The sequence below is a fragment of the Hylobates moloch genome, unplaced genomic scaffold (genome assembly GCF_009828535.3).
Source record: "Hylobates moloch isolate HMO894 unplaced genomic scaffold, HMol_V3 SCAFFOLD_6, whole genome shotgun sequence".
Lineage (NCBI taxonomy): Eukaryota > Metazoa > Chordata > Mammalia > Primates > Hylobatidae > Hylobates > Hylobates moloch.
Window position 1 is genome coordinate 111,872,234 of NW_026652281.1, and position 24,515 is coordinate 111,896,748.

The following is a 24,515-nucleotide window of genomic DNA, read 5'->3' on the forward strand; positions in this document are numbered from 1 at the left end:
CTGGGATTACAGGCGTGAGCCACTGCGCCCGGCCATTTTTTTTTTTTTTTAATAAGTAAAGCCATGTTGCCCAGGATGGTCTCAAACTCCTGGGCTCAAGCATCCACCCGCCTTGGCTTCCCAAAGTGCTAGGATTACAGGTGTGAGCCACCACGCCTGGCTGGAACTTACAGAAAATTCCTAAGCAGTACTTGCTTCTTAATGAAAAATCAAGTAGTACCACAAAGGAAAAGGACTTTGTAGAATGCCCAAAAATAATTGCAATTGTTGTTAACATCATGATATATGTAGATGTGTATTTAGATTTTATGACAATGTAATGATTTTTTTAAATGTCTCTTTGTAATTTATTATAAATAGGATATACACCTGACACCATCCACTGACTTCTATAAGAAATTAGCCTTGGACTGTTCTGGTCAGCAAGTAGCTGTTGACTTATTCCTTCTCAGTGGACAGTATTCTGATTTGGCTTCTCTGGGTAAGTTCTTCGTAATGATTTTTTTTTTCTGTTAAATGAATATCAAAATGGTCCTTTTATGATAGTGTTCTAAATATAGAACAAAGCTAAAGAATATGTATGCCCTTGGGAGAGTTAATCAGTCAGTTTAGTCTATTAAAAACCTTATAGTCTTCTACTCTAAACATTTAGTAATAGAGAAATTTCTATTCTACTATTTAAAGGAATGCAGGCCGGGTATGATGGCTCATGCCTGTAATCCTAACAATTTGTGAGGCCTATGCAGGAGGATTACTTGAGCCCAGGAGTTTGAGACCAACCTGGGCAACATAGGAAGACCCTGTATTTACAAATAATATATATTTTTTTTTAATAAAAAACTAGCCAGGCATGGTGGCACACACCTGCGGTCCCAGCTACTTGGAAGGCTGAGGTGGGAAGAGTGCTTGAGGTGGACAGGTCAAGGCTGCAGTGAGCCCCATGGTATCACTACTGCACTCCAGCCTGGGTGACAGAATGGGACTCTGTCTCAAAAAAAGGGAATGAAATCTCCTTTCTGACAGTAGTTTACCTTGGAAAGTTAAAGAAAGATTGATTCCAATGTCTTTAGTTACTTTGGTGTAGTAGAAATAGTTAACGGCACAGTTTAAAACAGTGTGTGTTCTCTTCCAGGTTGTATTTCTCGGTATTCAGCAGGTAGTGTCTATTACTATCCCTCTTACCATCATCAGCACAACCCAGTCCAAGTACAGAAATTACGGAAGGAACTACAGAGATACCTTACTCGGAAGATTGGCTTTGAGGCAGTCATGAGGATTCGGTGCACCAAAGGTAGGAATATTTTTTTTTTGCGTAGGACTAAATAATATTTTTGGTACCAGTAAATGTACATGTTTTTATCTAGTCTTTTAAGATTGCCCTTCTGAGATACTTTGCTTACTCTGGAATATGCAATTAAGAAGAAACACTGTAACCAAAAAAGGGAGGCCTATTGAGAATATACTCAAAAGCACTGACTTGTATATTTTTAAATAGAGAATTTTATGGTGTGTGAATTATCTCAGTTTTTTAAAAAAGACCTTATCTTCGGCTGGGCACAGTGGTTCATGCCTGTAATTCCAGCACTTTGGGAGGCCAAGGCTGGTGGATCGCTTGAGCCCAGGAATTAGAGACCAGCCTGGACAACATTGCAAAATAATGTCTCTACAAAAAACACAAAAACTTAGCTGAGCGTGGTGGTGCATGTCTGTAGTCCCAGCTTCTTAGGAGGCTGAGGTGGGAGGATTGCTGGGGCCTGGCCTGGGAGTCAGAGGTTGCAGTGAGCAGAGATCACACCACTGCACTCCAGCCTGGGCAACGCTGTCTCAAAAAAAAAAAAAAAAAAAGAAGAAGATAGAGTCTTTTTTTCTTTTTTGAGATGGTATATTGCTCTGTTACCCAGGCTGGAGTGCAGTGGCACAATCTCGTCTAACTGCAACCTCCGCCTCCCGAGTTCAAGCGATTCTCCCTGCTTCAGCCTCCCAAGTAGATGGGATTATAGGTACGCGCCACCACGCCTGGCTAATTTTTGTATTTTTAGTAGAGACAGGGTTGCACCATGTTGGCCAGGCTGGTCTCGAACTCCTGACCTCAGATGATCTGCCCACCTCAGCCTCCCAAAGTATTGGGATTACAGGTGTGAGTGACTGCACCCAGCCGAGACCCTGTCTTTTTTGAGCGTCTCATTCTGTCGCCCAGGCTGGAGTGCAGTGGTGCAATCACAGCTCACTGGAGTCTCCACCTCTCTGACTCAAGTGATCCTCCCACCTCAGCTTTCCTAGTAGCTGAGACTGCAGGTGTGAGCCATCACACCCGGCTAATTTTTTATCTTTATTTTTTGTAGAGACTGGGTCTCCCTGTGTTGCCCAGGCTGGTTGCAAGCTCGTGGGCTCACGTGATCCTCCTGCCTTAGCCTCCCAAAGTGTTAGGATTACAGGCATGAGCCACCACACCCAGCCACAGATCTTGCTTTTAAACTTTTTTTTTTTACTTGTGGTAAAATATATATGACATAAGCTTTACCATTTTATCCTTTTTTTTTTTTTTTTTTTTTTTTTGAGACAGAGTCTCTCGCTCTGTCGCCCAGGCTGAAGTGCAGTGGCACAATCTCAGCTCACTGCAAGCTCCGCCTCCTGGGTTCATGCCATTCTCCTGCCTCAGCCTCCCAAGTAGCTGGGACTACAGGCGTCCACCTCCATGCCCAGCTAATTTTTTTGTGTTTTTTAGCAGAGACGGGGTTTCACTGTGTTAGCCAGGATGGTTTCAATCTCCTGATCTCGTGATCTGTCCACCTCGGCCTCCCAAAATGCTGGGATTACAGGCGTGAGCTACCGCACCTGGCCCATTTTATCCATTTTTTTAATTGTACAGTGGCATCAAGTGTGTTTTCACTGTGCAACTATTTATTTCCAAAAGTGGGAGATCTCTTAGTTTGTACTCTCTTTTTTTTTTTTTTTTGAGCCAGAGTCTCACTCTCTCACCCAGGCTGGAGTATAATGGTGTGATCTAGGCTCACTGCAACCTCCATCTCCCAGGTTCAAGCAATTCTCCCTGCCTCAGCCTCCTGAGTAGCTGGGATTACAGGTGCCTGACACTACTCCTGACTAATTTTTGTATTTTTAGTAGAGACGGGGTTTTGCCATGTTGGCCAGGTTGGTCTCAAACTCCTGACCTTAGGTGATCCACCTGCCTTGGCCTCCCTAAGTGCTGGGATTACAGGTATGAGCCACCACACCTGGCCTGTACTCTTAGTTTTAGTTTTTCATTTCTCCACATTATCAACCTGGTGGGTTTTTTTTTTTTAAGGTGGGTTTTTTTTTTTTTTCCATTGCTGCTGCACAAATTGAGTTTTTATTTAAATAAGTATTATTGCTCTGTAAGGGGGTGTGGAGCACAAATAGAGTTTTTATTTAAATAAATATTGCTCTGTAATGGGGTGTAGAGCGGTAATTTTCTTTCTTCTCCTCTTTTTTCTTTTTTTGGAGACAGAGTATTCCTCTGTCCCCCTGGCTGGAGTGGCACGATCATAGCTCACTGCAGCCTCAACTCCTGGGCTCAAGCAACCCTCTTAGCTCAGCCTCCCAAATAACTGGGACCACAGGTGCATGCCACCATGCCTAGCTAATTTTTAGGTTTTTTGTAGAGACAGGGTCTTACTCTATTACCCAGGCTGGTTTCAAACTCCTGGACTTAAGCAATCCTACCACCTCAGCCTCCCAAAGCACTGGGATTACAGGTGTGAATCACCACGCCCAGTATAATAATATTCTTTTCAATGGAAAAATTATTTATATGGAATCTATAACAAAAAAAATAAAGATCCACTAACCTGTTCCATTACACATTGAAATCTATTGGTCAAACCATGAGCTAGATGAAAGTCTCTCTTATCCTTCACTATAATTAGAATTTATTAATTCTAATCGTTTTTATTTATTTTTTTACTTTTTTTTTTTTGAGACCAAGTCTTGCTCTTTTGCCCAGGCTGGAGTTCAGTGGCGCAATCTCCACTCACTGCAAGCCCCGCTTTCCGGGTTCACGCCATTCTCCTGCCTCAGCCTCCCGAGTAGCTGGGACTACAGGCACCCGCCATTGTGCCCAGCTAATTTTTTGTATTTTTGGTAGAGACAAGGTTTCACCGTGTTAGCCAGGATGGTCTTGATCTCCTGATCTCGTGATCCACCCGCCTCGGCCTCCCAAAGTGGTGGGATTATAGGCGTCAGCCAGCCACTGCGCCCAGCCTGTCTTTTTTTAGTAGAGGCGGTGTTTCGCCATGTTGGCCAGGCTGGTCTCGAACTCCTGACGTCAAGCGATCCACCCGCCTCGGCCTCCCAAAGTGCTGGGATTACAGGCATGAGCTACCATGCGTGGCCTAGTTTTTATTTTATAATTTTTAATTAAAATATGGAACACTTCACGAATTTACGTGTCATCCTTGCACTGGGGCCATGCTAATCTTCTCTGTATCATTCTAATTTTAGAATACATGCTGTCGAAGTGAGCACCTAATAGTTTTTTAGTGTTTATGTTTTAAAGGGTACATTTGTTGGATCCCATTCATTGGAGACTGACAGACCTCAAAAATGTTTATTTCTGCAGATACCAGTTATAAATTAAGGGAAATGTACATCCTGATGTGCTTTTAAGACCTTTTTTACTTGTCAAGACAGAGGCTATTTTTATATGTACCTTATCTTGCATAAACAGCTTTGGGATATTCCAGGCAACTCCTTCGCCCTCTTTTTTTTTTTTTTGAGACGGAGTCTTGCTGTCTCCCAGGCTAGAGTACAGTGGCGCAGTCTCAGCTCTCTGCAACCTTCACCTCCCGGGGTCAAGTGATTCTCCTGCCTCAGCCTTCCGAGTAGCTGGGATTACAGGCACGTGCCATCATGCCCAGCTAATTTTTGTATTTTTAGTAGAGACGGAGTTTCACCATGTCGGTCAGGCTGGTCTCGAACTCCTGACCTCGTGATCTGCCTGCCTTGGCTTCCCAAAGTGCTGGGATTACAGGTGTGAGCCACTGCGGCCCGCCGCTCTCTTTCTAGAGTGCTTAATTTAATAAAGCTTTGTGGTTAGCTTGTTTAGGTTTCTCTTTTTATTTTATTATGATAAATTCACTACAGATCAAATACATACTCTTAGAAAAGTTAACACAGAAAAGATAATGTACAAAAAGATATAAAATGAGAACTCAAGCATAACCTCTGTTCCACTCTACAGTTAATCATCTGCCCTTCAGAAACTTTCCCATGGCATTTATAAACATATATTTTGGCCTTAACTTCAAATAAAAGCAGTGAGGAATTATACCTGGCTTTTTAATTTTTATCACAATATCTTGAACACCTTTCTATCTTTATATGTACAGACCCACATTATCCTTTTTCCTTCTTTCTTTATTAATGTTATATATTTCTTTTTAAGAGACAGGGTCTCACTATGTTGCCCAGGCTTGCTTTCAACTCTTGGGCTTAAGCAATCTTCCTGCTTCAGCCTCCTGAATACCTGGGATTACAGGCACGTGCCACCATGCCCAGCATTATTTTCATCCTGATTACTGTTTTTAAGTTGGTTTTTATTTCACAAGCAACATGTGCATCTGTTTTTCTTGTAAAAAATAAAATCATTATTGATAAAGCTAAAGTCTTCCTGTATCAGCTTGCGTGTGTATGTGACACATACACTTTCACTTCATTTTTATGTAGTTAAAAATGGTATATATCAGAATTTCCTATTAAAAATGGGATATATCACTTGGTATATACCAAATGTCCTATACATTTACATACTTAGGTACATCTCCATGGAAAACATCTTATGGTCGATTTACATAATTGACATATGTATTTTTATTCAATAAACCTTGAAGATTCATTAATTTTAGATCATATAAATCCATCACATTAAACTTCTGCCTATTCTACCTAGTATTCAGCAGATTGGACAAATCACAGTTTAGTTTTTTGTTTTTTTGTTTTTTTGTTTTTTTTTTTTGAGACAGAGTCTCACTCTCGCCTAGGCTGGAGTGCAGTGGCGCGATCTCGGCTCACTGCAACCTCCGCCTCCCAGGTTCAAGCAATTCTCCTGCCTCAACCTCCCGAGTAGCTGGGACTACAGGCGTGTGCCACCATGTCCGGCTAATATTTGTATTTTTAGTAGAGACAGGATTTCACCATGGTGCCCAGGCTGGTCTGAAACTCCTGACCTCAAGTGATCTGCCTGCCTCAGCCTCCGAAAGTGTTGGGATTACAGGCATGAGGCATTGTGCCTGGCCTAGTTTTTCTACTGATACCCATTGAAGGTATTTCTAAATTTTTTTGCTGTGACACACCAGTCTACTTGAAATTTTTCTGCATGTATGAATTTGGCACTTAAATGAGTATATCTGTAGGACACATTCTTTGATATGGGATTGCTAAAGTCAAAATAAGTATCTAGAATTTTGATAGATACTGCCAAATTATCCCCCAAAAATGTTTTTTGTGTTTCTTTTTGAGACAGAGTCTCGCTCTGTCGCCCAGGCTGGAGTGCAGTGGCGCAATCTCGGCTCACTGCAATCTCTGCCTCCCGGGTTCAAGCAGCTCTCCTGCCTCAACCTCCCGAGTAGCTGGGATTGCGGGCGCCTGCCACCATGCTCAGCTAATTTTTGTGTTTTTGGTAGAGACAGGGTTTCACCATGTTATTGGCCAGGCTGATCTCACACTGACCTCAGGCGATCCACCCGCCTTGGCCTCCCAAAGTGCTGGGATTGCAGGCGTGAGCTACCGCACCTGACCCAAAAATGTTTTTTGAAAATTAGTGTCCCTACCTTCATTTCAAAAGGTATCTGTTATTCCTTTACCTCACTAAGTACTGTCTATTATTAGATTTCTTTACTTATTGCCAATCTGATAAGTAACTAGGATAAAATGTAAATATCAGTATGTAGGTATATAAAAATCATTTTGTTACCTTTTTCTCTTCTAGGTCTTTCCATTCATACTTTCCATGGGAACTTCTTTGTTAGGTCAACCGACTTATTGTCTTTGCCTAATGTCAACCCAGACGCTGGGTATGCAGTACAGATGTCAGTGGAAGAGAGTCTTACTGACACTCAGTTGGTTTCTTTTCAGTCAGCGCTCTTGTATACATCCAGCAAAGGTAAGTTGTTTGTTTTTTTGGATTTCAAATGTTCAGATATTATCTGGATTTCAAATGTTAAAACAGGCTATAAAACACATGTAGCATATCTTATGTCTGCTAACTTAAAATTTCTATTTTTATTTATTTATTTATGTATGTATGTATGTATGTATGTATGTATGTATGTATAGACAGAGTCTCACTCTGTCGCCAGGCTGGAGTGCAGTGGCACGGTCTCTGCTCACTGCAACCTCTGCCTCCTGGGTTCAAGTGATTCTCCTGCCTCAGCCTCCCGAGTAGCTGGGACTACGGGTGTGCGCCACCACACCCAGCTAATTTTTGTATTTTTAGTAGAGATGGAGTTTTGCCATGTTGGCCAGGATGGTGTGAATCTCTTGACCTCGTGATCTGCCCGCCTTGGCGTCCTAAAGTGCTGGGATTACAGGCATGAGTCACCGTGCCCAGCCCTTAAAATTTTCATTACCAAAAGCAGTAAACCAACTAAAAAGTTCAAAAAAGAGATTTTTAAAAATTTAGCGTATTGTCATTTGAATACGATCCCTGTTCATTTAGTAATAACCTGAATAAAAAGAATTTTATAGTTAAAAAAAATTAAAAGAAGTAGGGCCAGGTGTGGTGGCCTGTAAACCTAGCACTTTGGAAGGCTGACTGGGGAGGATCACATGAGGCCAGGAGTTCAAGACCAGCCTGGACAACATAGTGAGATACTGTCTCTAAAAAAATATTTTTTTAATTAGCCAGGTATAGTGGCACACACTGGTAGTCCTACCTACTTGGAGGCTGAGTAGGGAGGATTGTTTGAGCCCAGGAGTTTGAGGCTGCAGTGAGTTATGATTGTGCCACTGCAGTCCTGCCTGGGCAACAGAATGAGACCTTGTTTCTAAAAAAAAAAAAAATTTGAATTTTATGTAATTTTTTTTTTTTTTTTTTTTTTTTTGAGACAGGCTGGAGTGCAGTGGCGCGATCTCAGCTCACTGCAAGCTCCGCCTCCCGGGTTCACGCCATTCTCCTGCCTCAGCCTCCCGAGTAGCTGGGACTACAGGCGCCCGCCAACACGCCCGGCTAATTTTTTGTATCTTTAGTAGAGACGGGGTTTCACCGTGTTAGCCAGGATGGTCTCCATCTCCTGACCTTGCGATCCGCCCGCCTCGGCCTCCCAAAGTGCTGGGATTACAGGCTTGAGCCACTGCGCCTGGCCACTTATTTATTTTTAATAGAGATAGGGTCTTACTATGTTGTCCAGCCCTGTCTTGAACTCCTGGCCTCAGGTGATCCTCTCACCTTAGCCTCCCAAAGTGCTGGGTGCTGGGATTACAGGTGTGAGCCACTGTGTCTGGCCAATATAAAACGTTTGATACTGTCTCTGCTTACTATATAACTATACTACCTGGTTCTAAATTGAAAAGAAGTTATTTATTTATATGTGTGTGTGTGTGTGTGTGTGTGTGTGTGTGTGTATATATTTTTTTTTTTTTTTAAGAGATGGAGTCTCACTGTATTGCCCAGGCTGCACTTAAAATCTTGAGCTCAAGGGATCCTCCTGTCTCTGCCTCTGGAGTAGCTGGGACTACAGGGGTGCACCACTGCACCCAGCTAAGAAGTGATTTTTCCAAGTGACTTTCGCATAATCTTTTGTTATATATAGTTGCCCCTCACTGTTGTTTGTGTATTTTCCCCAAAGGCGAAAGAAGAATTCGTGTTCATACTTTGTGTTTGCCAGTAGTTTCGACTCTGAATGATGTCTTTCTTGGAGCTGATGTTCAAGCAATTTCAGGGTTATTGGCCAATATGGGTAAGAGTTGTTATCTGTTATAAATATCTTACAAGTAATAACATTAGGCACATCCAAACAGTTTTGTTTTCCTTTAAATAGTTAGCTTTATAGTTTGAATGTTTTAGATCCCCTGGGTGCCTACTAAGTAACTATTTGAATGAAAAGATCTGCTGCAGATAATCTTACCTTTTTTGTTTGTTTATTTAAACAAATTTATTGAGATATAATTACATACCATACCACTTCACCCAGTTTAATTGATAATTCATTTGTTTTTAGTGTTTTTACAGAGTTGTGCAGCTATTACCACAGTCTAATTTTACAACGTTTCTATTGTCCCAAGAGGAAGCTCATGCTCATTAGCAGTTACTGTCCACTTCTTCCTCCCTCCCTTACTGGCCTTAAGTAACCACTAAACTATTTTCTGTCTCTATATATTTATATATTTGTCTATACTGAACTTAGCTATATCTTTTTTTATTTTTTTTTTGAGATGGAGTTTCGCTCTTATTGCCCAGGCTGGAGTGCAATGTCGCAATCTCGGCTTACCACAACCTCTATCTCCCGGGTTCAAGCGATTCTTCTGCCTCAGAGTCCCGAGTAGCTGGGATTACAGGCATGCGCCCCCATGCCCGGCTAATTTTTGTATTTTTACTAGAGACAGGGCTGGTCAGGCTGGGCTCGAACTCCCGACCTCATGTAATCTACCCCTCCCTTGGCCTCCCAAAGTGCTGGGATTACAGGCATGAGCCACCGTGCCTGGGCAACTATATCTTATGTAATGGTTAATATTAGTGCTATTTAATACTCTTTTTATGAGAAGCAGTGTACCATAAAGATCATTAGACTTAGAGTCATGGAATTTGGGATTGAAAACCAGTTTACCACCATACATTTGTTTGCAGCCAAATCATGTGAGCCAATAGAAAACTTACTGATATCTTCACCTATTTATTTCCTTCTCAGATACAATTGTCGTCTTGATTTTTTTGGTCCCTTTTCAAATACATACAGCTTAATAACATCATTTTGACTCTTGTGGTCTTTCTACTTGAGGGAAGACTTCAGTGGGTCCATTTTATTTCTTTTGTTTTTGAAAACAGAGTCTTGCTCTGTCACCCAGGGTGGAGTGCAATGGTGTGGTTCTAGCTCACTGCAGCCTTTACCTCCTGGGCTCAACAGATCCTCCCACCTCAGCCTCCTGAATAGCTGGGATTACAGGCCCACACCACCACACCCAGCTAACTAACATTCATTCATTCACTCATTCATTTATTTATTTATTTAGAGACAGAGTCTCATTCACCCTCCCAGGATGGAGTGCAGTGGCACAATCTCGGCCCACTGCAACCTCTGACCCCAAAGTTCAAGCGATTCTCCTGCCTCAGCCTCCCAAGTAGCTGGGACTACAGGCGCACGACACCACACCCAGTTAATTTTTGTATTTTTAGTAGAGATGGGGTTTCACCATGTTGGCCAGGATGGTCTCGATCTCTTGACCTTGTGATCCACCACCTCGGCCTCCAAAGTGCTGGGATTACAGGCATGAGCCACCATGCCCGGCCGTCAACCAGCTAACTTTAAAAAAAAAAAGTTTTTAGAGACAGAGTCTCACCATGTTGCCCAGGCTGATCTTGAATCCCAGGCTCAAGCAATCCTCCTGCTTTAGCCTACCAAACTGTTGGGATTATAGCTATGAGTCACCACACCTGGCCTCAGTAGGTCCATTTGCTTCAGACTTAATTCTGTCTGTATCAGGAATAGTTACCCACTTTCTTGAATTTCCTATTGGGAAAAATGTTTTACATGGAGCCTGGTAAAGGATTTACCCACACTTGAGTCTTTTATGTTGTTAGATGTTCAAGATTGTGACCTATGAAATTTGAATATCACTGCCTTTATTTTTTTTATTTTTATTTTTTATTTTTGAGATGGAGTCTCGCTCTGTCACCCAGGGTGGAGTGCAGTGACGTGATCTTGGCTCACTGCAACCTCCGCCTCCAGGATTCACGCCATTCTCCTGCCTCAGCCTCCTCAGTAGCTGGGTGCCCGGCTAATTTTTTGTATTTTTAGTAGAGACGGGGTTTCACCGTGTTAGCCAGGATGGTCTCAGTCTCCTGACCTTGTGATCCACCCACCTCGGCCTCCCAAAGTGCTGGGATTACAGGCATGAGCCACTGTGCCAGGCCTATTTTTTTGTTTAAGTTACATTTTTTTTGTAACTGTGATTATTATTATTATTGACGGCAGTAACTATTAGGTGGGTTTTGTGGATTTTTGATAAATTGTCACAACTTTGTAAGTATTGGTTCTGCTACCATATTGAATGTATTTTTAGTACCACATGGATGGAGTTTAGTTATTTGAGAAGTCTTCAATTATGCTTTTTTTTTAAAGTATTGAAAAAATGTTTTTATGCAGAAACGCATATAAACAGAGTGCCATGGCAAATGATGAAAATCTGTCTAAATAAGAGGCCAGGCATGGTGGCTCATGCCTGTAATCCCAGGACTTTGGGAGGCCGAGGTGGGTGGATCACTTGAAGCCAGGAGTTTGAGACCAGCCTGGCCAACATGGTGAAACCCTATCTCTACTAAAAATACAAAAAAAAAAAAAGAAAAAACATTAGTCAGGTGTGGTGGCACATGTCTGTAGTCCCAGCTATATAGTCCCAGCTACTGAGGAGACTGAGGCAGGAGAATTGCTTGAACCTGGGAGGTGGAGGATGCAGTGAGCCAAGACCACACCACCGCACTCCAGCCTGGGCCATAGAGCGAAACTCTGTCTCTAAATAAATAAATAACTCTAAGAGCTCTTTCTGTAAATATAAAATAAAAACTCTGGGCTGGGCATGGTGGTTTGTGCCTATAATCCCAGCACTTTGGCAGGCTGAGGCAGGAGGATTGCTTGAGGCCAGGAGTTTGAGATCAGCCTGAGCAACATGGGGAGACTTTGTACAAAAAAATTGTTTTAATCAATTAAAATTAAAATTTCAAAAGAACTCTGTTTTGAAACACTGTGCATTTCAGGAAACACAGGAAAGCATTGTGTGTTTAATTGCAATGTTTTTCTTTCTCAACGGTATATAAAATGTTGGATTACAATCAGTAGCATAACTGAGGCTCAGGAAGGTTAAGTTACTTGCCAAATCATTATACAGCTAGGAAATAGCAGAGCAGCATTTCAAGAGAGGTTGGCTCAGTTCTCCAGACCATGCTTTTAGCTGCTGTATTTTGTCTCGTTTGTGTATGTAGTAAATTGAAGAGATACTTAGTATAGTTTTTAAAAATTATCTCTTCTATCCTTAACAGTGGACTAGCTAAACTTCTATCATATTTCTTTTTTGTCCTTACCCTCACCTTGCTTAGCTGTTGACAGATCTATGACTGCCAGTCTGAGTGACGCTCGGGATGCTCTAGTGAATGCAGTCATTGACTCCCTTTCAGCTTACCGTTCTTCAGTCTTAAGTAACCAGCAGCCTGGACTCATGGTTCCTTTTTCTTTGCGGCTTTTCCCACTTTTTGTGTTGGCTCTCCTTAAACAGGTAAGAAAAACAGGTACAGAAACTAACACAATGATGCCCAGGCACTGTGGCCTACACCTGCAATCCCAGCACTTTGGGTGGCTGACGTGGGTGGATTGCTTGAGTCCAGGCATTTGAGACCAGCCTGGGCAACATGGTGAAACCTGGTCTCTGCAAAAAATACAAAAAAAAAACTAGCCAGGTGTGGTGGTGCATGCCTGTAGTCCCAGCTACTTGGGAGGCTGAAGTGGGAGGATGGTTGAGTCCAGGAGGCAGAGGTTGTAGTGAGTCCATATCGCGCCACTGTACTCCAGCTTGGGTGACAGAGCCAGATTCTGTCTCAAAATAAACAAAAAGAAAGAAATGAACACGATGGAAACATCAAAAGGCAAAATTTTTATCCTATGAATCCCTAAACATTGTATATGTAACATTATGCTGGTTAAATTTTTGATGACAGGGACCTTACCTCTTATTTGAACTTTTCAAAGTTTAATAACCAAAGAAACTTACAGAAAACTGATTCAGAGCAAGCTCCTTGTTCATAAGATGCTTCTCTAAGCAGAGTATTCAGTGACATTATAAAAAATTCAACTGATAATCAGTTTTCCAGAACAAGAATTGTATATTATATTGCTGGTGCAAGAAGGCACACATGCACTGTGTGTTCTCACTTATATGTGAAAGCTAAAAAATCAAACATATGGAAGCAGAAAGCAGAATGGTGGTTACTAGAGGCTGGGTGGTGGGGCAGGAATGGGGAGATATTGAACAAAAGGTACAGTGTTTTAGTTAGGAGGAATAAGTGATAACTATTTGAGGTTATGGGTATGTTACCTAGCTTCATTAAATCATTCCACATTGTATACTATATCATAGCATCCCTTTATACCTCATAAATATATACAATTAGAATTTTTCATCAACAAAAAATTTAACTTTTTTTTAAAAAGAAGAGACCATACATGTGATTTTTTTTTTTTTTTTTTTGGCTCTTTCCTGTCCCTACAGAATTTCAGCAACATTACACTTCTCTTTTTTTTTTTTTTTTTGAGACGGAGTCTTGCTCTGTCACCCAGGCTGGAGGGCAGTAGCGCGATCTTGGCTCACTGCAACCTCTGCTTCCCAGGTTCAAGGGATTCTCCTGCCTCAGCCTCCCGAGTAGCTGGCATTACAAGTGTGTGCCACTATGTCCGACTAATTTTGTGTTTTTAGTAGAGACAAGGTTTCACCATGTTGGTCAGGCTCGTCTCAAACTCCTGATCTCAGGTGATTTGCCCGCCTTGGCCTCTCAAAGTGCTAGGATTATAGGCATGAGGTACCACATTACACTTCTTAATCTTTTTTTTTTTTTTTTCTGAGACAGGGTCTCCCTCTGTTGCCCAGGCTGGAGCGCAGTGGCACGATCTCGGCTCACCACAACCTCTGCCTCCTGCGTTCAGGCAGTTCTCCCGCCTCAGCCTCATGAGTAGCTGGGATTATAGGCATGCACCACCACACCCCAGCTACTTTTTGTATTTTTAGTAGAGACAGGGTTTCACCATATTGGTTACGCTTATTTCTAATGCCCAACCTCGGGTGATCCTCCCGCCTCATCCTCCCAAAGTGCAGGGATTACAGCCGTGAGCCACCATGCCTGGCCCTTAATCTTCTTCAGATACACTTTCTTATAGCTGTATACCTGCATACCTGTTTCCATGATCTGGATTGGACTTCCATATCCTTGTCTGAGTTTAAGTGTTTGTAGGGTTTTTCTTTGTTTTGCTTTGTTTGTAGGGTTTTTCATTTGCTACTTATTATTTACACGTCTCCCCTGCCTGCTCTTTGCCTTCCTCCCAGAAAAGAAGGAAAACTCTGGTCTGGTGGAGTAGGCTTATTTATCCAGTGTCCAAAATTGAATGTCCAAGCTTATTGCCTCAGGATAAACTTACCTTATAAAATTTTATTTAAAAGCTCGTGTTGGCTGGCCATGGTGGCTCATGCCTGTAATCCCAACACTTTGGGAGGCCAAGGCGGGCAGATCACTTAAGTTCAGGAGTTTGAGACCAGCCTGGCCAAAGTGGTGAAACCCTGTCTCTACAAAAAATACAAAAATTAGCAGGGCCTGGTGGCACATGCCTGTAGTCACAGCTACTTGGGAGGCTGAGGCAGGAGAATCGTCTGAACCCAGGAGGCAGAGGTTGCAGTGAGCTGAGATTGCACCACTGCCCTCCAGCTTGGGTGACAAAGCGAGACTCCTTCTCTTAAAAGAAAAATTAAATAAATAAAAAACAAATAAAAGCTCATGTTGGCCAGGTGCCGTGGTTCACACCTATAACTCAATACTTTGAGAGGCCAAGGTAGAAGGACTGCTTAAAGCTAGGTGTTTGAGACCAGCCTGGGCAAGAAAGCAAGAATCTGTCTCTATTTAAAAATTTGTTTAATTTTTTTAATTAAAAAAGAAACAACTCATGTTAATAAAGCACCTGAAGCAGCATTCCAGATTCCAGAACTGTTCAAGGACTGCTGGCTGGGCACAGTGGCTCATGCCTGTAATCCCAGCACCTTGGGAGGCGAAGGCGGGAGGATTGATTGCCTGAGTCTGGGAGTTTGAGACCAGCCTGGACAACATAGTGAGATTCCACCCCTACAAAAAAATGTTTTTTAATAAGAAAAATAAAGGACTGCTCTGCATCTTTTTTTTTTTTAAACAGTCTTGCTGTGTCACCCAGGCTGGAGTGGCAGTGGCAATCTCAGCTCACTGCGACCTCAGCCTCCTGAGTAGCTGGGATTATAGGTGTTTACCACCACGCCTGGCTAATTTTTGTATTTTTAATAGAGACGGGGTTTCACCATGTTGGCCAGGCTGGTTTCGAACTCCTGACCTCAATGATCCACTGGCCTCGGCCTCCTAAATTGCTGGGATTATAGGTGTGAGCTACCACACCTGGCCTGCATCTTGTATTTTTCCTGAACTCTGGGATCTACTTGTCTGTTGTGTATAGTTTTTTCCAGGTGAGAAGAGCAACTCATTACTTTCTAGTAGGAGTGGTTTTGAATCTACAGTTCTCATTTCTTTTTCTTTTTTTTTTTTTTGAGATGGAGTCTCACTGTCATCTGGGCTGGAGTGTAGTGGCGTGATCTTGGCTCACCGCAACCTCCACCTCCCTGGTTCAAGTGATTCTCCTGCCTCAGCCTCCAGAGTAGCTGGGATTACAGGCACCCACCACCATGCCCAGCTAATTTTTTGTATTTTTAGTAGAGACAGGGTTTCACTATGTTGGCCATTCTGATCTCGAACTCCTGACCTTGTGATCCACCCTCCATGGCCTCCCAAAGTACTGGGATTACGGGCGTGAGCCACCATGCCTGGTCTCTAGTTCTCACTTCTTTAACTCAAATTATATATTTCCATTTCTGAATATAAGTACACAGATTACATAAATATTTAATTTTTTTTTTTTTTTTTTAAGATGGAGTCTGGCTCTTGTTCCCCAGTCTGGAGTGCAATGACACAATCTTGGCTCACTGCAACCTCTGCCTGCCGGGTTCAAGTGATTCTTCTGCCTCAGCCTCCCAAGTAGCTGGGACTACAGACGCGTACCACCATGCCTGGCTAATTTTTTGTATTTTTAGTAGAGATGGGGTTTCACCGTGTTAATGAGGATGGCCTCAATCTCCTGACCTCGTGATCTGCCCACCTCGGCCTCCCAAATTGTTGGGATTACAGCCATTAGCCATTGTGCCTGGCAAATATTTAAATTTTAACATTTAAAAATCTGAGCTCTTCTTTCTCCTTCAGGCCTTTCTTGAAATACTTTTTTCTAAAGACTGCATTCTCTGATCTTCCCCATTTAATATGCAATACCCTAATCCCACCCCATCCCACACCATCCTGACACCCCTAATCACTCTTACCTCCTGTATTTTTCCTATAGCATTTATCACTGACATATCACTGACATTTTGCTTATTTTTTATGCTTCCCTTAATAGGATGTAAGCTCCATGAGGACAAGGATTTTTATCTTTTTCATTCATTTTTTTGTCCTAGCAGTTAGAACGGTTCCTAGTATATAATAGACACTCAGGAAATATTTTTTGAATGAATAGATGGAACTTTCCTTCTTCCATTAAAATCTTTTTTTTTTTTTTTTTTTTTTTTTTGAGACGGAGTCTCACTCTGTCACCCAGGCTGGGGTGCAGTGGCACCATCTCGGCTCACTGCAAGCTCCGCCTCCCGGGTTCACGCCATTCTCCTGCCTCAGCCTCTCCGAGTAGCTGGGACTACAGGCGCCCGCCACCTCGCCCGGCTAATTTTTTGTATTTTTAGTAGAGACGGGGTTTCACCGTGTTAGCCAGGATGGTCTCGATCTCCTGACCTCGTGATCCGCCCGCCTGGGCCTCCCAAAGTGCTGGGATTACAGGCGTGAGCCACCGCGCCCGGCCCCATTAAAATCTTAAGAGCTTTTATTATCTTCCTTTAATATAGTCAGTGTACTTGTTTCAATACGTAATTTCATTATTCTTTTCTCTCTGCCTGTTTTACTCCTTTCCATCAGTTGGAATACTTAAAACCTTACCCATAACTGGCTGGGTGCGGTGGCTCATGCCTGTAATCCCAGCACTTTGGGAGGCCGAGGTAGGCAGATCATGAGGTCAGGAGTTCAAGACCAGCCTGACCAACATGCTGAAACCCGGTCTCTACTAAAAATACAAAAAAAAAAAAAAAATTAGCTGGGCGTGGTGGCATGCACCTGTAATCCCACCTACTCAGGAGGCTGAGGCAGGAGAATCACTTGAACCCGGGAGGCAGAGGTTGCAGTGAGCAGAGATCAAACCACTACACTCCAGCCTTGGCGACAGAGGGAGACTCCGTCACAAAAAAAAAAAAAAAAAAAAAAACAAACCTTACCCATAACTTTTTTCTTCTCCATTTTTATCTGTGTAAAGAAAATAATAAGTTAAATATCATAGTTACTTATTAACTCATTTTACTAAGAAGCTTTCCTCATTTGTAGTAGTAGTATTTTTTCTTGTTTATTAGTATTATTTGTTACATTGTTTGTATGGTGGGAGAATCAATGACAGCTGCCATTAATCATCACCCAGCACTTATGGACCACTTAGTGCAGTATTCTAAGTGCACTACCCCCCAGTCACATACTGGTACCAGTGGGTGGCCTGTTAGGAACTGAGCCACACAGCAGGAGGTGACGGGTGGGCGAGGGAGCATTACTGCCTGAGCTCTGCCTCCTGTCAGATAAGTGGCAGCATTAGATTCTCATAGGAGCACCAACCATATTGTGAACTGAGCATGCGAGAGATGTAGGTTGCATACTCCTTATGAGAATCTAATGTCTGATGATATAAGGTGGAACAGTTTCATCCCAAAATCATCCTCCACTGTGTCCCCACCAGTCTGTGGAAAAATTATCTTCTGCGAAACCAGTCCCTGGTACAAAAAAGGACCACTGACGTAATGGATATCTTTTTGATCCTTCATGTATGCCTTTACTTTGTCATCTGCAATATAACTTCATCCTTCCTATGGTGTTGCTTGGATTGTTACATCATTATCACTATCGTTATATGGTAGATAGAGTGTTTAGATCTATTTTATCAACTAGGAAACAGACACCATGGAGATCAGATAACTTTGCCACGGTCAGTTAGTTAATTTCAAAAGACTTTTAGGTGGGGCCATAGCTACAGTTTAATAGATGTGTGTGACTTCTTAAAAAAGATACTTTAAAAAAATTAACAGTAAATTTGTGAATTCTCTCTGAAAATATTCTTGTAACAACTGGCATTTTAAAAGTTCTGGATGTATTTTTAAAATATATTCTTTTGTGGGGAATGGGGGTTTTCTGTTACAGAAATCATTCCAGACTGGGACAAATGCACGTCTAGATGAACGCATTTTTGCTATGTGTCAAGTGAAAAACCAGCCCTTGCTTTACCTTATGCTCACAACTCATCCCAGTTTGTATAGAGTTGACAGTCTCTCAGATGAGGTAAGATGGATTGCTTTTTTGTGGCTTTTACTTGAACATTAGTAAGCCTAATCAAAGTCCAGTACAGAAATGAGGAAGGGTTTGTTTATTACTTAAGGCTTTATCTTTTATTTTATTTTATTTTTTTGGCTAAGTCTGAGTAAAGAAATTTTAGTATAGGGAAGCTCTTAAAAATAGTACCTTTAAGTTTCCTAAAATACCATCTGTAGAGCAGATCTAAGAAATGGAAAGATTGTCAGATTGACCAGAGCAACTTACTAATTTATTCAAACAAATCGATCTTTTAACAACTGACATTTTAAAAGTTCTGGGTGCATTTTTGCTCACTTCAGCAGTAAATATACTAAAATTGGAATGATACAGAGAAGATAAGCATGGCCCTTGTGCAAGGATGACACGCAAATTCGTGAAGCATTTTTAGGAACAGAAAACCAAACACTGCATGTTCTCACTCATAAGCGGGAGTTGAACAATGAGAACACATGGACACAGGGAGGGAAATATCACACACTAGGGCCTGTCAGGGGGTGGGGACAAGGGGACGGAGAGCATTAGCACAAATACCTAATGCATGTGGGGCTTAAAACCCAGATGACAGGTTGATGGGTGCAGCAAAACACCATGGTACATGTATGCCTATATATCAAACCTGCACGTTCTGCACATGTGTCCCAGAACTTAAAGTATTAAAAAAAAAAGTTCTGGGTGTATTTTTAAAATATATTTTTTCTGGGGAATGGGGGTTCTTTGTTACAGAAATCATTCCAGACTGGAACAAGTGCACGTCTAGATCTGAGAGTGAAATTACATCTGAACACCCAGTTCAATGTAACAGTGTCCTTGAATTAAAGAAAAAATATTTATCTAAGTTGTAACATTGTTTTCCTTTGGTAGAAATTTACCAGAATTAAAGTCACAAGAATGAAAATGTTAAATCATAATCTTTCTAAAATTGTGATCAAGTTAAGATATATATTTTGGAAGTAATGTTTTGGTTAAAAACTTTTCAGGCCAGGTGCAGTGGCTCACACCTGTAATCCCAGCACTTTGGGAGGCCGAGGCGGGTGGATCAGGAGGTCCAGAGTTCAAGACTAGCCTGGCCAAGATGGTGAAACCCCGTCTCTAATAAAAATACAAAAAGCAAAAAAATTAACCAGCTGTGGTGGCGGGTGCCTGTAATCCCAGCTACTCGGGAGGCTGAGACAGAGAATTGCTTGAACCCGGGAGGCGGAGGTTGCAGTGAGCCAGGATCATGCCACTACACTCCCGCCTGGGTGACAGAGCGAGACTCTGTCTAAAAAACAAAAACCTTTGAAAATTTAAAGAATTTAATATGTGGGCCAGGTGCAGTGGCTCATGCCTGTAATCTGGCACTGTGGGAGGCCAAGGCAAGTGGATCACCTGAGGTCAGGAGTTCGAGACCAGCCTGGCCAACATGGCAAAACCCCATCTCTACTAAAGATACAAAAAATTAGCTGGGTGTGGTGATGCACTCCTATAATCCTGGGTACTCGGGAGGCTGAGGCAGGAGAATCACTGGAACCTGGGAGGCGGAGGTTGCGGTGAGCCAAGATGGTGCCATTGCACTCCAGCCTTGGCAACAAGAGTGAAACTCCGTCTCAAAAAAAAAAAAAAAAAACAAGATCAGAAGTTAATTTGGCTTTACTGGGAGTCACAGTAGCTTAGTTAGATAAGTGATAACTATTTCGTCATCTTCTTTATATTTAAATATGAATAATTGGCCAGGTGCAGTAACTCATGCCTGTAACAGCACTTTGGGAGGCCGAGGCGGGTGGATCAACTGAGGTTGGGAGTTGGTGACCAGCCTGACCAACATGGAGAAACTCCGTCTCTACTAAAAATACAAAGTTAGCCAGGTGTCGTGGTGCATGCCTGTAGTCCCAGCTACTCGGGAGGCTGAGGCAGGAGAATCGCTTGAACCCAGGAGGCAGAGGTTGTGGTGAGCTGAGATTGCGCCATTGCACTTCAGCTTGGGCAAGAAGAGCGAAACTCTGTCTCAAATAAATAAATAAATAAATAAATAAGAATAATTGTGATTTACCTAAGCAAGGCCCAGACTTGTAGAGGTAACATTCATTTAATTTTTTGCTGTTGTTTAATTGTGACTCCATATTTCCTATATTTAAAACCCTTACTCTTTTACTTAATTCCTCAGGGAGCACTCAACATCAGTGATAGAACCATACCTCAGCCCCCCATTCTTCAGCTTTCAGTGGAGAAGCTGAGCAGAGATGGAGCTTTCCTCATGGATGCAGGCTCTGTAAGTAGTTTGACTTATCCTGACCCTCACTGCAAACTACTATACTGTTTTAATTTAGCATTTGGTTTCATTCCCTTTAATATCTCTCTTCCTGAACAGATTTCATATTTTAACCTATATACAGTCATACACTGATTAATGATGTGTAAGTCATGGCTTATATGATGGTGATCCCATAAGGTTTATAATGGAGCTGAAGAATTCCTATCATTTAGTATTTACTATGCTATATTTTTTTATTATTGCTTTGGAATGTACTCCTACTTAATTTTTTAAAAAGTTAACCTCAGGTCCTTGAGGAGGTATTCTAAAAGAAGATCTTATTATCATAGGAGATGACAGCGCTATGCATGTTACTACCCCTGAAGACCTTCCAATGAGACAAGATGTGGAGGTGGAAGACAGTGAGATTAATGATCTTGACGCTGTATAGGCCTAGCCTAATGTGTGTTTGCGTTTCAGTATTTAGCAAAACAATTTAAAAAGTAAAAAATAAAAAATTTTAAAAATAGGGCCGGGCACAGTGGCTCACACCTATAATCCCAGCACTTTGGGAGGCCGAGGCAGGTAGATCATTTGAGGTCAGGAGTTCAAGACCAGCCTGACCAATGTGGTGAAAATCTCTACTAAAAATACAAAGAAATTAGCCGGGCGTGGTGGTGCATGCCTGTAATCCTAACTACTTGGGAAGCTGAGGGAGGAGAATCGCTTGAACCCAGGAGGCAGAGGTTGCAGTGAGCCAAGATTGCACCACTGCACTCTAGCCTGGGCAACAGAGCAAGACTGCCTCAAAAAAAAAAATTTTTTTTAATAGAAAAATGCTTATAGAATAATGATATAAAGAATATTTTTGTACAACTGTACAATGTGTGTTTTAAGCTAAGTGTTACTACAAAAGAGTCAAAAAATTAAAATAATTTGGCCGGGCATGGTGGCTTATGCCTGTAATTGCAGTGCTTTAGGATGCCAAGGCAGGCAGATCGCTTGAGGTCAGGAATTCGAGACCAGCCGGGGCAACATGGTGAAGCCCTGTCTCTATTCAAAATGCAAATATTAGCCAGATGTGGTGGCTCAAGGCTGTAGTCCCAGCAACTCAGAAGGCTGAGGTGTGAGAATCACCTGAGCTGGGGAGGCTGAGGCTTCAGTAAGCTGAGATCATACCACTGCACTCCAGCCTGGGCAACAAAGTGAGACCTCGTCTCAAAAAAAAAAAGAAGTTGGCCGGGCCCAGTGGCTCACGCCTGTAATCCCAGCCTTTTGGGAGGCCGAGGATGGCAGATTCCTTGAGCCCAGGAATTCAAGAACAGCCTGGGCAATATAGCAAAACCCTATCTCTACTCAAAATACAAAATCCAGGCATGGTCACGTGCACCTGTAATACCAGCTACTTGGGAGGCTGAGGTTGGAAGATCACCTGAGCCCAGGAGGTCGAGGCTGCAGTGAGCTGAGATCATACCACTGCACTCCAGCCTGGGCAGCAGAACAAGGCTCTGTCTCAAAAACAAAATTAAGAGGCTGGGTGCGGTAGCCCACACCTGTAATCCCAGCACTTAGGGATGCCAACAGGCGGATCACCTTAGGTCAGGAGTTCAAGACCAGCCTGACCAACATGGAGAAACCCCGTCTCTACTAAAAATACAAAATTAGCCAGGTGTGGTGGCACATGCCTGTAATCCCAGCTACTTGGGAGGCTGAGGCAGGAGAATCACTTGAACCTGGGAGGCGGAGGTTGTGGTGAGCCAAGATCGTGCCATTGCACTCCAGCCTGGGCAACAAGAGCAAAACTCCATCTCAAAAAAAAAAAAAAAAATTAAAAGAAGTTTATAAAGTTATAGTAAACTAAGGTTAATTATTGAAGCAATGGCCGGGCACGGTGGCTCACGCTTGTAATCCCAGCACTTTGGGAGGCTGAGGCGGGCGGATCACGAGGTCAGGAGATGGAGACCACGGTGAAACCCCGTCTCTACTAAAAATACAAAAAAAATTAGCCGGGCGTGGTGGTGGGCGCCTGTAGTCCCAGCTACTCGGAGAGGCTGAGGCAGGAGAATGGCGTGAACTCGGGAGGCGGAGCTTGCAGTGAGCCGAGATTGCGCCACTGCACTCCAGCCTGGGCGACAGAGCGAGACTCCATCTCAAAAAAAAAAAAAAAAAAAAAATTATTGAAGCAAGAAATTTTTATATATATATCTAGTGTAGCCTAAATGTACATTGTTTGTAAAGTTTATAGCAGTGTCCAGTAATGTCCTAGGCCTTTACACTCACTCACCACTCACTGACTCACCCAGAGCAACTTTCAGTCTTGTGCACTCCATTCGTGGTAAGTGCCCTATACAGGTGTACTGTTTATCCCTTCTGCCATATTTTTACTATACCTTTCCTATATTTAGATACACAAATACTTAGCATTGTGTTACAGTTGCCTACAGTATTCAGTACAGCAACATGCTATAGACGTTTGTAGCCTAGGTACAGTAGGCTATACCATTAAGGCTTGTGTAAATCCACTCTGTGATGTTCACACAGTGAAATCACATAACAACACATTTCTCAGCATGTATCCCCATTGTTCAGTGATTCGTGACAGTACGTTTCTCTGCCACCTTTCCCCTCCATATCCTCCTTGTTTCATGCCAAGCATAAAATGTCTCATCAGGTAAATACTAGTTATTATTAATTCATTTAAAGGCTGTACAATCTCACTAAATATACTTACCTTTTTGACTTTTTAAAATACACTCAGGCTGGGTGCGGTGGCTCACACCTGTAATCCCAGCACTTTGGGAGGCTGAGGCAGGCAGATCTCTTGAGGTCAGGAGTTCAAGACTAGCCTGGCCAATATGGTGAAACCCCATCTCTACTAAAAATACAAAAATTAGCTGGGCATGGTGGCACACGCCTTTAGTCCCAGCTACTCTGGAGGCTGAGGTGGGAAATCGCTTGAACCCAGGAGGCAGAGGTTGCAGTGAGCCGAGATTGCACCACTGCACTCCAGCCTGGGTGACAGAGTGAGACCCTATCTCACAAATATATATATAAAATAAAAATAAAATGTACTCACTCAACAGACTCACCTTTATGTATGCTACATCTCAAAATAATTTTATTTCTGGCCCTAGGTACTGATGCTTTGGGTTGGAAAAAATTGTACACAGAATTTTCTCAGCCAAGTTCTAGGAGTTCAAAACTATGCATCAATTCCACAGCCTATGGTAAGACTCTTTTATTATAGTGATTATAAAGGGCATTTCAAAGTTGGCAAAAACATGAATATCCCCTATTTTGATATCAGAAAATAATAACAAAATCATACCCAAAATTTTTATTGATAGGTTTTCATATTGATGGATTCTATGACTCCACTCATAGAATCATTAGGGAATTTATGTATTTAAAAGGCAGATATGCCAGGCGCAGCGGCTCACGCTGTAATCCCAGCACTTTGGGAGGCCAAGGTGGGCTGATCACGAGGTCAAGAGATCGAGACCATCCTGGCCAACATGGTGAAACCCCTTCTCTACTAAAAATACAAAAATTAGTTGGGCATGGTGGCGCACGCCTGTAGTCCCAGCTACTCGGGAGATTGAGGCAGGAGAATCGCTTGAACCTGGAAGGTGGACGTTGCAGTGAGCCAAGATTGTACCACTGCATTCCAGCCTGGCAACAGAGCGAGACTCCATCTCAAAAAAAAAAAAAGATATGCCAGGCGTGGTGGCTCACACTTGTAATCCCAGCACTTTGGGAAGCTGAGGTGGGAGGATCACTTGAGCCCTGGAGTTTGAGACCCACCCTAAGCAACATAAT

At 42.5% G+C, this 24,515-nt stretch overlaps 1 protein-coding gene, 1 non-coding gene and 1 pseudogene across 4 annotated transcripts in view; 2 read left to right on the plus strand and 1 right to left on the minus strand.

The window, feature by feature from the left end:
* The window catches only part of SEC24A (SEC24 homolog A, COPII coat complex component), a 79,585-nt gene that overhangs the window by 49,231 nt on the left and 5,839 nt on the right, over nt 1-24,515 (plus strand). For 2 of the 3 annotated variants that reach the window (XM_032157935.2, XM_032157936.2), the window contains 8 exons: nt 361-481; nt 1,133-1,291; nt 6,965-7,138; nt 8,823-8,933; nt 12,284-12,459; nt 18,296-18,433; nt 20,610-20,714; nt 23,831-23,923. In XM_032157935.2, coding sequence (XP_032013826.1) covers nt 361-481; nt 1,133-1,291; nt 6,965-7,138; nt 8,823-8,933; nt 12,284-12,459; nt 18,296-18,433; nt 20,610-20,714; nt 23,831-23,923 — 1,077 coding nt within the window. Of the gene's footprint in view, nt 1-360; nt 482-1,132; nt 1,292-6,964; nt 7,139-8,822; nt 8,934-12,283; nt 12,460-15,890; nt 17,039-18,295; nt 18,434-20,609; nt 20,715-23,830; nt 23,924-24,515 lie in introns of those variants that run through there. The other variant, XM_058441220.1, reaches the window with a different exon arrangement.
* Nucleotides 4,397-4,503, minus strand: LOC116471991 (U6 spliceosomal RNA). The gene has a single exon (XR_004248919.1). It is a non-coding gene; the product is annotated as a U6 spliceosomal RNA (small nuclear RNA).
* On the plus strand, nt 18,753-18,852 carry LOC116472002 (U6 spliceosomal RNA; annotated as a pseudogene).